This window comes from Rana temporaria, chromosome 6, assembly GCF_905171775.1.
Source record: "Rana temporaria chromosome 6, aRanTem1.1, whole genome shotgun sequence".
Taxonomy (NCBI): domain Eukaryota; kingdom Metazoa; phylum Chordata; class Amphibia; order Anura; family Ranidae; genus Rana; species Rana temporaria.
The window spans coordinates 59,995,194-60,009,758 of NC_053494.1; the positions used below are offsets into that span (position 1 = coordinate 59,995,194).

At 41.1% G+C, this 14,565-nt stretch overlaps 1 protein-coding gene across 1 annotated transcript in view; it reads left to right on the forward strand.

Moving 5' to 3' along the window:
- TMC7 (transmembrane channel like 7) overlaps positions 1-14,565 on the forward strand; it is a 120,696-nt gene that overhangs the window by 56,988 nt on the left and 49,143 nt on the right. The window contains exons 3-7 of the mRNA XM_040356891.1: positions 631-779; positions 6,593-6,754; positions 6,861-6,943; positions 10,740-10,885; positions 10,982-11,129. Of these exons, the coding sequence (XP_040212825.1) occupies positions 631-779; positions 6,593-6,754; positions 6,861-6,943; positions 10,740-10,885; positions 10,982-11,129 (688 nt within the window). The remainder of the gene's footprint in view (positions 1-630; positions 780-6,592; positions 6,755-6,860; positions 6,944-10,739; positions 10,886-10,981; positions 11,130-14,565) is intronic.

The following is a 14,565-nucleotide window of genomic DNA, read 5'->3' on the forward strand; positions in this document are numbered from 1 at the left end:
AGCAACATTGAAGGCAAAGTGATTGTGTTTAAAACCCACTTCTTAACCAATTTATATGAACCTCTCTGGCGCTCCACCACTGCTCATTCCTACTTTGCAGTTGCTACCAAACCACTGTTGCAGCTCAAAGAGTAATGACATTACCCCTCTGTCCATGTAATGGTGCTCAAGTCTAATGATTTTCCCCTCAAACAAGCCCTGCATCACTAGAGGTGGTCATGTGCCAACCCATACCTGGAGGCACCAGGGGTTTTGCAGTGACTGCAACAGAAAAAGGAGCAACTGTTGGATAAAAATTTGGTTTTGTAAGCTGTTTGATGGGGCAGGAAATGCCAGTACAGACTGTGCAGATAGGGCAGTTTCTCTGTGCCTAATTATATTGATCAGAGTGGTGGAAGGGCCAAAGCTGCTACCTTGGGCACCATTTTGCCTTGATAAAATATGAAGCAGTTTTATGATGTGTGCTGGTAAATTTGAGCATAGCATAATAGGTCAGCTAGGTCTTATTCTAAATCTGTTTGACTGATTTAATATCAATATGTAAATTATTGCATGTGTATATAGCATGGAGGCCACAGCTTTACTTTAAGTTCCATTGTAGTCATAACCTTACTGTCTTTTTTTTTTTAGGCAAATCCAGGCAACGCGTTTCCAGAATACCACAGGATGGAGTCAATTAAAAGGCAACAGCAGAAGCGTCTATCGGAAATTCAGAGATGATACTACCGCTTTAGTGTCTAATCTCCAGCTCTGGAGGAGTAACATTCACAGTATTGAGGGTAAGGATTAGTTCCTTAAAGCCCAGCTTCATCTCCACTTCATCCAAAACCATAATTGTGGCTCTAGATAGTAAGGGGTAACGGCTTTCCTCTCTCTCCAAAAAAAAAAAGAGGCACATTTTCGGTTTTACTTGAGCTTGCCTGCAAAAACGAAGAAGAATTTTGGTTTCAAGACTGCATTATGTATCTTGTTTAGGAGGCATATTTCTCTGTGATCTAAAGCAAAAACCCACAGCCATAATTAGTATAGATATCACAAATAAGCCCCCTTTTCCAAATTCCCTGTTTGTTCACATTACCAGCAAATTATCGCCACACCTTCCTCATTCCAGCCTGCATTATTATGAGCAGTGGTGCTACTCCCATGGTCATGTGACTTGGTCTGGTGACTGGTAATCTTGAGTATAATGGGTTCAGAGCCCTGTCCAAAGACACTGTCACTTTGTCCTGCACAGGCAAGGTAAGTGTTTTTTTTTTTAAGCGGTTGTATACCCTGTTATTTTTTTTATTTTGTTTTTACACCTGTAAAGGAAAAGTCATAATGAGCTAGTATGCACCGCATACTAGCTCATTATGAAATACTTACCTTAAAACGAGGTGAAGAGAACTTACCTGGTCCACGCCGAGCTAGATGTCATCTTGCTCTGGTGTGTCTTCCGGGTATTGCCGCTCCAGCGCTGTGATTGGCTGGAGCGGCGATGACGTCACTCCATGTGCGCGGGACACTTCAAACCGGCAAGGTCCGGCGGCTTCCGGCCCTTTAGCCGAGGATCCCCGCTGCACATGCGCCGCTGCAATCAGCGGCGCATTGCGGGGGGAATATCTCCTAAACCGTACAGGTTTAGGAGATATTCTTTATACCTACAGGTAAGCCTTAATATAGGCTTACCTGTAGGTAAAAGTAAAAAAGTGTGGTATACAACCACTTAAGTGCAGTAATACATAGCAACCAAACAGTATCCATCTTTTATTGGTCTGGCTTCAGTAGAATGAATTCTAATTGGTTGCTATGGCTTAATACACTAGTTTTAGTTCTGTGTAGGATGCTCTGTACTTTTATCTTTGGAATTCGATAAAACATTTTTAGTGCTGTAGCTGTCCAGTCATGCATATATAGTTTACCACAAATAAGTCATAGGGGTATGGGGTATGTTGACAAAATAAAATTTGGAAAATCCCGAAGTGACTGCGATGCCGCGTTCACATGATTATTTTTCGGCATGTAGAAAAAACTTTGTTTTTTACAACTTCATCATTAAAACGACGTTGCCCACACACTATCATTTTAAAAAAATGCTCTAGCAAAGCGCGGTGAAGTTCTATGCGGATGACGCCACCCTTGGGGCTGCTTTAGCTGATTTCCTGTTAGTAAAAGACGATTCGCGCTTTTCTGTCTGTTACAGCGTGATGAATGTGCTTATTCCATTACGAATGGTAGTTTTACCAGAACGAGCGCTCCCGTCTCATAACTTGCTTCTGAGCATGCGCAGGTTTTTAATGTCGTTTTAGCCCACACACGATAATTTTTTTAAAACCCGAAAAACGACATTGTTTAAAACGTCGTTAAAAAATGTTCAAAAAAAAAATTGTCGTTTTTCAGAACCCGTAAAATGATGTGAAGCCCACACACGATCATTTTAAATGACATTTTTTTTAAAACATCGTTTTTTTCATGCCGATAAATGATCGGGTGTACGCGGCATTAGGGTTGAGAATCATAGCATGTTGAAAACCCCAATTGAGGACAGTTGTGTAGATTCAGGTAGGGGCGCCTAAAAATAGGTCGGCGTAGCCTAGCGTGTTTACACTACGCCGCCTTAAGTAAGAGAGGAAAGTACATGATTCAGAAACCCCTTACCTCCTTACTTAGGGCGGCGTAGTGTAAACACGGCGGGCGTAAGGGTGTTTAATTCAAATGGGTTGGGGGGGGGGCGTGTTTAATGCTAATGAGGCTTGACCCCCCTTTTTTTGACCTTCTTCATTACTGCGCATGCGCCGGGCGCCTACATTTCCCAGGGCACATTGCGGCTAAGTACGCCGTACGGGCCTATTGATTTTGACGCGGACGTAAACGACATAACTCCCAATTCGCGGACGACTTACGCAAACGACGTAAAAATTTCGAACCTCACGGTGGGAACAGCGGCCATACTTTAACATTGTTATTCCACCTCATAGATGGAATAACTTTAGGCCGCCTAAGGCCTTACGGAAACGACGTAATTCGACTGTGGCGGGCTCGCGTACGTTCGGGAATCGACGTAAAAGCTCATTTACATAATCTACGCCGGCCGCAATGGAAGCGCCACCTAGCGGCCATCGGAAAAATTGCAAGCTAGGATAGAACGGCGCAAGCCGTCCTATCTTGGCTTTGTTTAAGCGTATCTCTGTTTGAGCATACGCTTAAACAAATGCCGGCGTAGATTCAGTGTTAGGCCGGCTTATCTACTGATAAGCCGGCCTAACTCTTTGTGAATCTACCTGAGTGTATTTTCTGTCAGAAAATAAGTGTCCCTTAGAGGTTCGGACACTAATTCGGTGGTTATTCCCAAGATGAAAGGTTTGGTATAAAGAAGGGGTAGATGTCCTATGTTATTATATATACAGTGCATCCGGAAATTATTCACAGCGCTTCGCTTTTTTCACATTTTTGTTATGTTACAGCCTTATTCCAAAATGGATTAAATTCATAATTTTCCTCATAATTCTACAAACGGTACCCCATAATGAAAATGTGAAAAACGTTTGTTTGCAATCTTTGCAAATTTATTAAAAATAAAAAAAACAAAAAAATCCCATGTACATAAGTATTCACAGCCTTTGCCATGACACTCAAAATTGAGCTTGCGTGCATCCTGTTTCCACTGATCATCCTTGAGATGTTTCTACAACTTGATTGGAGTCATGCTGTGGGGATGTTTTTCAGCAGCAGGAACTGGGAGACTAGCCAGGATCGAGGGAAAGATGAATACAGCAATTTACATGGTTACATAGTAGGTAAGGTTGAAAAAAGCTTTAAAGCAGTTCAATTAAAAGCTTTTGAGGACCTTCAGAGTTGTAAAGCTACGATTTAAGGTTTATTAAAACCAAGAAACAAAGAAATGCAAGTTAATTGCAATTATTATTATTATTATTATTATTATTTTTTTTATAAATTACAAAGCTGGACTGCCCAGTGTGCATGGATTATTATTATTTTTTAGATAAAGCTTGGCACTCAGATGTTTTGGTTCCAAAAAAGGCCGTCAGATAAGCTTTGGGTGGCCATAAAGGAAGAGTGGGAACAGACTGTGAAAGTTCAAATACTGTAATATAAAATGTATATATCATGAGTAATTTAGTTGTTAAGAACATAGGCCCGGATTCACAAAGCACTGGCGCCGACGTATCTCAAGATACGCCGACGTAAGTACAAATGTGCACCGTCGTATCTATGCGCCGACCCACATACTAAGATACGCCTAAAAATAGGCTTCCTACGACCGGCGCAACTTGCCTACGCCGTCATATCGTGGGCGCATATTTACACTGGGCGCATTTGCCGCTCCCATTGATTTTCTATGCACATATGCAAATGAGGGAGATACGCCGATTCACGAACGTACTTGCGCCCGGCGCATAATATACGCGGTTTGCGTAAGTTGTATGTCCGTCGTAAAAGTTATTCCCCATATATGAGGCGCAACCCATGCAAAGGTATGGACCAGGGAACACAAGCCGTCGTATTTTACGTTGTTTACGTTGGACGTGAATATGGCTGGGCGTAGGTTACGTTCACGCCATAGGCAGTGATCCGTCGTATCTTTGGCAGTTGTTCCGACGTGATTCTGAGCATGCGCAGAAGGATGCGTCCACGTCCCGGCGCATGCCCAGTTGGCGATTCGTATCTGTCTGTCGCTCGGCCCATCATTTGCATAGGGTCATTCCTCATTAGCATGGCTCACGCCCACTTCCACTTACGCCGACTTATGACTTGGAAACCCAGCGCAGATTTGGCAGCACTGGCTTTGTGAATCCAGTGCTTGCCTCTATGTGCTGCGTCGGTGTAGCGTAAAGAAGATGCGCTACGGCGGCATAAATATGTGCCGCTGTTTGTTAATCCGGGCCATAGTGTATATTGGGATAGTGTGTGTTTAACCATCTGTCACTAATTCTGCTTATAGCCCAAACTTTTCTATCATACAGTTGTGCTCATAATTTTACATACCCTGGCAGAATTTGATTTCTTGGCCATTTTTCAGAGAATATGAATAACACAAAAACATTTCTTTCACTCATGGCTAGTGTTTGGCTGAAGCCATTTTATTATCAATCAACTGTGTTCACTCTTTTTAAATCAGAATGGCAACAGAAACTACCCAAATTACCCTGATTTTAAAAGTTTATATACCCTGGCCTGATGACATCCACACATGTTGACACAAAGGGGTTTGAATGGCTATTAAAGGTAACCTTCCTCACCTGTCATCTGTTTGCTTGTAATTGGGGTGTGTGTGTATATAAAAGGTCAATGAGTTTCTGGACTCCTGACAGGCCCTTGCATCTTTCATCTAGTGCTGCACTGACGTTTCTGGAGTCCCCATGTCAAAGGATCTGCGGGAAAAGGTAGTTGAACTGTATAAAACAGGAAAGGGATATAAAAAGATATCCAAGAAATTTAGAATGACAATCGGCAGTGTTTAAACTCTAATCAAGAAGTGGAAAATTAGGGGTTCTGTTGAAACCAAACTGCAGTCAGGTAGACCAACTAAAATTTCAGCCACAACTGCCAGGAAAATTGTTTGGGATGCAAAGAAAAACCCATAAATAACTTCAAGTGAAATACAGGACTCTCTGAAAACATGTGGTGTTTTAAGATGCACAATAAGGAGGCACTTGAAGAAAGATGGGCTGCATGATTGAGTCGCCAGAAGAAAGTCATTACTACGCAATTGCCACAAAGTTTCCCGCTTACAATATGCCAAACAGCACAGAGACAAGCCTCAAACCTTCTGGCACAAAGTCATTTGGAGTGATGAGAGTAACATTTCGCTTTTTGGCCACAACCATACAACACTACATTTGGAGGGGAGTCAAGGCCATACCATGATAAAAAGGTACGGAGGTGGATCGCTGATGTTTTGGGGATGTGTGAGCCACAAAGGCACAAGAAATTTGGTCAAAAATTTTGGAAAGATGAATGCAGTATGTTATCAAAAATACTGGAGGAACATTTGCATTCGTCAGCCAGGAAGCTACGCATGGGAAGTACTTGGACATTCCAACATGACAATGATCCAAAACACAAGGCCAAGTCAACTTGTCACCTGTCAAGGTTCTGGAGTGGCCATCTCCGTCTTCTGACCTCAATATCTTTGAGCCACTTTGGGGGGGATCTCAAACCTGCAGTTCATGCAAGACAGCCCAAGAATTTTTAGGAACTGGAGGCTTTTTGCCAAGAGGCTCATCCACAAAAGACTTGAAGGTGTCATTGATGTTAAAGGGGACAATACACGGTATTAAGAACTGGGGTATGTAAACTTTTTATCAGGGTCATTTGGGTAGTTTCTGTTGCCATTATGATTTAAAAATAATATGGTAATAAATGGCTTCAGCCAAAAACTAACCATGAGCGAAAGAAAAGTTTGTGTTGTCATTCATATTCTGTGAAAAATGGCCTAGAAATCATAAATTCTCCCAGGGTATGTAAACTTTATTAGCACAACTGTAGCTATAAATGGATTCTGTTACGTAATTGTTTTTATTTATATGCTGGTACTTGCACAAAAAGTATTATATTACTATAATTTTTTATTTATTTATATTTTTTTCAGGTAAATTTGGCACTGGCATCGGGTCTTATTTCTCTTTTCTGAGATTCTTAGTGTTGCTGAATTTAGTCATATTCCTACTGATGTTCTGTTTTACAACACTGCCAGTTGCCATTTCCAAAAAAGGAATTTTTAACAGCAGCCAAATCATTGCCTCTGGCATTGGTAAGATGTGACTTTTGTTAACTATGACCACTGCATACACTGCAAGCACTTTCAATCGTGTAATTTTATTTCTACATCTTGCCTTTTTTTTTTTTCCCCTTGGCAGCACCTGAATGTGCAGAATACTCACCTGTCAGCAAAGGACTTCTGTATTACTACAATAATATTATAGACTTTCTTTCTGGAACGGTATGTGCTTTTGTCTGCTGTAGAGCTACTGTCATCCCACTGACAACACAGAGAAGTACTGTTTGGTGGTTGCCATACAAGGCAAATTCTATTGTTGTGAGGGTACACAATGGAGAGCTCTTTCTCAATGTCTATTCACATGCCTAGTGTTCAAAGTAGGCTTCAGTTTGGTGTCCAGTATTTACACAAGTCTGATGTATTTTTTTTAAAAGGAGAAATGTGGAACACTTATCTGACTTTTAGGCTCCATTCACACCTAGGCGATTTGAATAGCGGACAGAATTTGCGCGATTCCATATTGCGGGAGGCATTTGCAATGTCATTGCTTCCTAATGGCACCCCAATCACATTATGATTTTGCTACGCAACAAATGGTGGCGAAATCGCAGGACGCACAACGACGCCCAAAAAAAAAAAAATTATTTTTGGCGACACAAATACTACGATCCTGTGTGCACGATTTGTGGCACAGAAAAATTGCACCACGATTTGATGTGCCATTAAGAAGTAATGGCATCGGAAACGTGCCACGCGTTTTGACATGATTTGGAATTGCTGCGATTTCTGCCCGAGATTCAGATCGCCCAGGTGTGAATGAAGCCTTTGGATAGGCTTAACAAAGTTATTTTGTTAGGCCCTGTACACACGGTCGGACCGAACCGATGAGAATGGTCCGACGGACCGTTTTCATCGGTTCACCGCAGAAGTGGCCTGATGGTCTGATGTGCGTACACACCATCAGTTCAAAATCCGATCGGGTCAGAACGCGGTGACGTAAAACACACAACGTGCTGAAAAAAACGAAGTTCAATGCTTCCAAGCATGCGTCGACTTGATTCTGAGCATGCGCGGGTTTTGAACCAATGCTTTTCTGTACTAACCATCGGTTTGGTCCGATCGGGCAGCGGCCCATCGGTTCGGTTTTGAAGCATGTTTTAAAATTTTGGACTGAAGGAAAACAGACCGATGGCCTATACACACGGTCGGTTTGGTCCGATGAAACTGAACTTCGGTTCATTCTCATCGGTTCGGTCCGACCGTGTGTACGGGGCCTCAGTGACTAGGTATAGTTGTGTGTGTGTTTTGTTTTTTTTTCTCTTCTAGTACAATTTTTTGGCATGTCTATTCCTTTGCTTAGTGTTCAGTACTTTAACAAATAAACCACTAAAGTCACTTATTGTCATCTGGGTTGTGCTGTATGGCTTTTTCATTTGTAGTAATTGCTTTCCCTCTGCCTGTCTTGCTGTACTGAGGGTTACAGGAGGCTGATATAAAGAAAACCAGGTACTTATATTTGTTGCATTTACAATTGATTAGGGCCCCATGTACACTGCTTCTGCTGAACACTTGGACACTTTTTTTGAACTCATTCAATGTTATCTTATGTGTACATGTACACAGGGTCATTTATAGTAGTTTTTTTTAGAGTTTAGGGGCTTTTTTTGGAAAGCAAAAAATGAGTTCAGATTCTGAGTTTTGAGGCATTTCAAGCGCCAAACGCGGTAACCATGTTTCGTTTTTAGCTATTTAAAAAAAAAAAGTAAACGCTTCTAAACTCAAAACGCTGGTAAACGCGGCAAAACAGACGTTTTAAACATGTGTTACTATCTGTCAAGTTAAATCATTCAGGAGAGGTTGTAAAAAATGTCCCGTGTACATGAAAAAGTGTTCTATATGGAAAGCCTTACTACCAATAGCAAATGGTTTGAATCTCTCTTATTTTATTTGCCTACCTGGTTTCCAGCTCCAACTTGGAGCTAAATGTGGCTACGGACAGTGAAATATGTTTAACACTTAGCAAGTAGTAGAAAGGTCACTCTGCCAAAAACGGATATTTCAGTTTTTTCTTGGTTGTTAATAGTCTGAATAACTCTGACTTAAATTAAATTTATTACAAGCCCAGTAATGAAGATTCATTAATTCTTTCGCAATCTCCATAATATGAAAAGATAATCCCAGCATTGTGTATGGCCGCATACACACGATCGGTCCATCCGATGAGAATGGTCTGATGGACAGTTTTCATCGGTCCAAACCGATCGTGTGTGGGCCCCATCGGTTAGTTAACCTTCGGTCAAAAAAATAGGAACTTGCTTTAAAATTGAACCGATGGACGCCTAACCGATAGGTCAAAACCGATCGTTAGTATGCAAAAGCATTGGTTAAAAATGCTCATAATCAAGTCGACGCATGCTTGGAAGCATTGAACTTCGTTTTTTTTCAGCACGTCGTGTTTTACGTCACCGCGTTCTGATACGATCGGTTAATTAACCGATGGTGTGTAGGCGTGACGGACCATCAGTCAGCTTCATCGGATGGACTGATTGTGTGTACGAGGCCTATGATGCCACCTCATATTAGATGCTGCAGGTGAAAATTTCAGACCTTTAGATAATCAGAAGCTGGGGAAAAATTCAATCTGACAACATTTAAATTTCTAAAAATGCAGGTTGCTTGATTGTCTCTAGTTTCATTATTTCTTACATCGTTGATCTAGAACAAGTATGCAGACAGTGAAATCAAACCTCTTCATCTCCATGCTTGTTCCCAGTAATTGTATTAAAACCGTAATATTGAACTTAAACTATTTGCTGAATTTTGGTCTGTTTTATACAATTGGGAAAATGTGTTTTGTTATATCTGTTTAATAAGTGCAAATATATACTTGTTGTACCTTCCATAAATCCAATGAATGTTTAACTTTCTATCCTCTATGCTTTTGCTACACGGTTTTCTGTTAGCCATGCATCCCCTAATTCAATAGAGATAGGAAAAGTTGGAGGGTATCTGTAGTCATTACACACTTCTGCCTAAGGCAGGGGTCTCCAAACTTTCAAAACAAAGGGCCAGTTTACTGTCCTTCAAACTTTGGGGGGGGGGGGGCAGACTATGGCCAGTGTGAGCAGAATATTCCCTGGCAGTAAACAGTGCCATAGGCTTGGTGGTCAGTGAGAGTTAAGCAAATTACATTATTGGCGTCAGTGGAAGGAATAGCTCTCCATAATTATTGTCAGTGGGAACAATTGTGCCCCATCATTGGTGTCAGTTGGTGGAATAGTGGTGTCTTTGGTGTCAGCAAAAGAAAGCGCGCCTCTTATCAGTGGAAGGAATAGTGCCACAAGGGCCAGATAAAGGCAAGCAAAGGGCCACATCTAGGCCGCAGTTTGGAGACCTCTGGTCTAAGGTAGCAACCTCAGCTGTACTGTAGCTTCTCCATAGGTACAGTATGACGAGTGAGTGTAGACACCTTAGGACAGCAAGTGTGTTAATGGCAGGCTTATCAGAAGAAAATAAGAGTAAAGAAAACGAATACAGCCACAAAATCTAACTGGTATACTGCAATAAATGAACTATTTGTTCTTGTGTACACATGTGCTTTTTTAGGTGTCATTCACATGGGATTTTATTGCCAGATGCAGCAAGAATCCATTGGATTCCTGCAGCTGGATGCACAGGTAAATGCAGACCGTTGCTGCGGCACAGCTGTCTGCCGCTGTTTGAATAAAATCGCACATAGATTATCTGTGGTTGGGGAGAGACGATTGCCCTGGGGGAAGACTGATGCAGCCTTTGTTAGCCTGTCATTGATTTGTTAAAGGCTGACAGGCTGCAGCTATTCTCATCTACTGAATCCAGTTGCTGTAGTCTGCTGGATTTGTTGACACGGCTGGCAATACAATCCCATGTGAATGTGGCCTAAAACACAGCAGCCTAAACTTTTCCTCAGTACAGGCTTCCTTTAACCAAGGCTCGGTTTTAGTACAAATATTACGTTACTGTGTTTTGTTTCTTGCAGGGTTTTCTCGAACTGACGTATCTGTTCTATGGTTATTACACCATAGACACAGTCACTGTTTACGTCATCCAATATAGTCTGCCTCTTGCCTATATCATGGTCACGTTTGCCTATTTGCTCCTAAGCATTGTCTGGATTGTGAAGAGGTAAAGGTGTTTTTTTTTTCTTTGGCTACCTAATGTTGTTTTCCAGCTGCAGTTTGTTATTATGCATTCATAATTTTTGCAAATTACAATTTTTAGGGCAGTAAAAGGTTTTAAGCAGAGCCTGGTACTTGATAAAGATCGGTTTCAGAGTTACTGTAATAAAATATTTGCCGGCTGGGATTTCTGCATCACAGACAAGAATTATGCTGATCTAAAGCACAGCAGTCTTTCACTTGAGTTAAAAGTAAGTTTTCTGGAGCTATTGTGTTTGAGACATGATTGTGCATCTCTCGCTGCTGGGGATCAGTAGAACCTGTTTTTTACATTTTTGCATTCACAGGAAGAGAGCACACAGCTTGACCTGTGGGAACAATGACTGCCAAGCGACTTAACTTGTTACAAAGAATTTTAAAATCGCCATTGAAAGCAAAACTCATGGTCTTTGCTTAGAGCAACTTCCTCTACAAGCTACTTATATACATTACAATTTTTTTTCTATTTCTTTATTGGTTTTAATAAACATACAAAATTTCAGTAAAAGCCATATTCGGCATTTTTCCTTATTTCACAAAATTATATTACCTCCCTATCTCCCCCTAACACCCCCCCATCTCTTCTCCAACCAACCCCTCCTCAAGTCATCTCGCCCACTATGCTCCCATCTTTTCATCAAATCTAAGTGATTGTTTGAACTTTAACCAATCTCTCTATTTCACCTCAAACCCTACTTCTCCCACCTCCCGCTAAACCTTAAAAATTCCAGGTTATAAATGTTGTTTATTTTACAGAGCCAACTCCTCAGTGTTGGGGTTTCAGGGTCTTGCCACTGTCTGGGGATTAGGCTTTTTGCTTCATTTTAATAATTGGGGGATCAGTGTTCGCATATATTGTTTGAAGGATGTTCTAACCCCATGGAACAGGCATACCCATGGCTCAGTGATTTATTCTATTGTTTGTAATAACTCTCTCCAGTATACTTTTATTTTAGGGCACGTATATGGGTCATCGTCCCTGTTTCCAAGCAGCCCCTCCAACATTATTTAGAGGCCTCCCTTTCACAGTGGTGTGCCTTATCTGGAGTTATGTACCAACGTGCTAAACATTTATCATTTATTTCTATCGTGCTGCAATCAATTGACGCAACGTGTGTCAACCTCAGTATTTTCCCGACATCTAAATCCTCATCTCCTGTTCCCAGTTCTTTAACCCATTTTTCCATAAATGGAGAAGGTCTTGGTGTATTTAATCCAATCTATATTTTATAAATCATGGAGGTCATCCTCCTCCTGCCTGGCCCTGTACATAACCGCTCTAATGGGAGCAGGTTATCTTCAGACCTGATCGGTTGGGGCAAGTACTCCATGAAATGTTTCAACTGTGAGTACCTCCACCTGTCTAACACCAGTGTATCTTTTTTAATTAATAAATCCTGAAAATTTTGTCTTTCGCCGTAATGTCCTTTAGTTGTGCGTCTCTTTTCTTCATCAAATTGCCAAACAAACTCCCTTTCCCTGGTGCAAAGTAATTTGTGTCTCTTAGTGGTATCAGGGGGGAATTAAATTCCCATTTTTCCTATTTGTGTACCATATACCAAATTGCCATTGCTGTCCATGTGAAATCGTGTGTGTGTGTGTGGGTGTGTAGTCGTGAGTTCTCTTAAGTGTGCCAGGATCAAAATTATTTTCCCCAATGAAACCTTACTAATCGTACTTTCCATTTTAACCCACCTTTTTTCTTTCCTATTTCTTACCCATTCAACCACCCGTGACATTAGAATCGCATTCTAATACTTCTTGATATCCGGTACCCCCAGGCCACCTTGTCCCTTCTCTCTAGTTAGTACTGACAAGATTATACAGGGCTTTTTGTTCTGCCAAATAAACATACAAAGTAACATATTTTAATGTTTTGTAATAAACTTGTGGGAGTAAGATCGGTAACATTTGCATCTTATAAGTAATCTTAGGAAGGATTATCATTTTAAAGCTGTTTATCCTACTGATCCATGACACTTGTCTGGATGCTATTTTAATTAAATCGGTTTTAACTTCATTTAGTAACGGGTCAAAATTTTGTTGGTAAATAGTCTCACTAGAGGGTGTTATTTTTACTCCTAAATACTTCAACTCGGTGTCCCTCCAAATAAATGTGAAATCCTGTTGGTATATCTGTTCCTCCTGAGTCCCAACGCTTATATTTAATATTTCAGATTTTGATGGATTCATTTTAAAGTTTGCTAGGTCACCATATATTTTTTAATGATTTCAATAAATTGGGGAGGGTTTTCCTAGGGCTTGTGATATAGAACAGGAGATCATTGGCATACGCCGCTAGTTTGTGTTCCTCATCCTCAAGAATAATGCCCTTGATGTCTGGATTCTGTCTAATCCCTGCCAACAGAGGTTCTAGTGATAAAACAAACAACAATGGGGACAGGGGCCACCCCTGTCTCGTCCCATTGTACATCTCGAAAGGCCCCAATACTGTCGCATTTACTTTTACCCTTGCTGTGGGGTTATTATATAGAGCATTTATCCAGTGGGTCATCTGAGGGCCCACTCCGAATGCCTCCAGTGTGTTCTGAATAAATCCCAAGTCTACTCTGTTAAACGCTTTTTTGGCGTCTATTGACAGAAGTAGTCCTGGGGATTTACTTTCTTTTATTTTCTGAACCAGTAGGAGCGTTCTGATTCCCTTATCCCTACTTTTACTACCTGGGATGAAGCCTACTTGGTCTGTGTGTACCAGGTTATTCATTACTGTCTTCATTCTACCTGCCAGTAGCTTCGCGAATAACTTCACGTCGTCATTCAGTAGTGAAATGGGTCTAAAGCTTGAACACAATGAGGGGTCTTTTCCATCTTTCGGGTTAGAAGTAATCGCAGCCTCCCACTTAGTTCCAATCACATTCATGTATGAACACATATTGGGGGCCAAAATGTCACTAAACTTTTTATAGTAAAATGTCGTCAGCCCGATTTTTTTTTTTTTTCTTTTTTAAAGTTTTGGCCAGATATTTTCCAGACTTATCTTATTCTATAGAAGGCTGTTATAGTCTCCTGTTCAAATTTTAGTTCTTTTAATTCCTGTCTTTTTTAGATAGCTGACAGTTCTGTTTCATGTACACCTGTTTTTTTATGTTGCTGTTCTAGTTCATGAATTTCTTTATGCAACACTTCTCTTTTCCTACTCCTCCACTTTTTTGACTCTGCTCCCATAGCGATCAGGATTCCCCTAACATAGGCCTTGTGGGCTTCCCACACTGTGGCTTCTGATACCTATTCTGTGTTGTTTATTTTAAAATCCTGCTCTAGCTCATTTTTTAATCCTATCTACGACCTCTGCATCCTGTATCAGTTTTTTGTTAAGTCTCCAAGATATTAGTCCTGTTTTTGCGAATCCTCCGTTTTTACTTTTATTGCCACTGGGGCATGGTCTCTGAGAAGGTAGCAATTTTGATATTCAAGCTAATCACCGCATTCAAAATCCTATGCTCCACCAGGAATAGACGTATTCTCGCGTACGTCCCGTGTACAGTGGAGTGGAGTGTATAATCTCGTATTTTTGCGTGTTGTATTCTCCAAACATCCATCAACTGGTGTTGGTGTAGTTTCTTTTTAAGTGACTTCCATTGCGTGTTGCCAGTCCGCTGTACCCGGGACGTACTATCCAACCCTGGG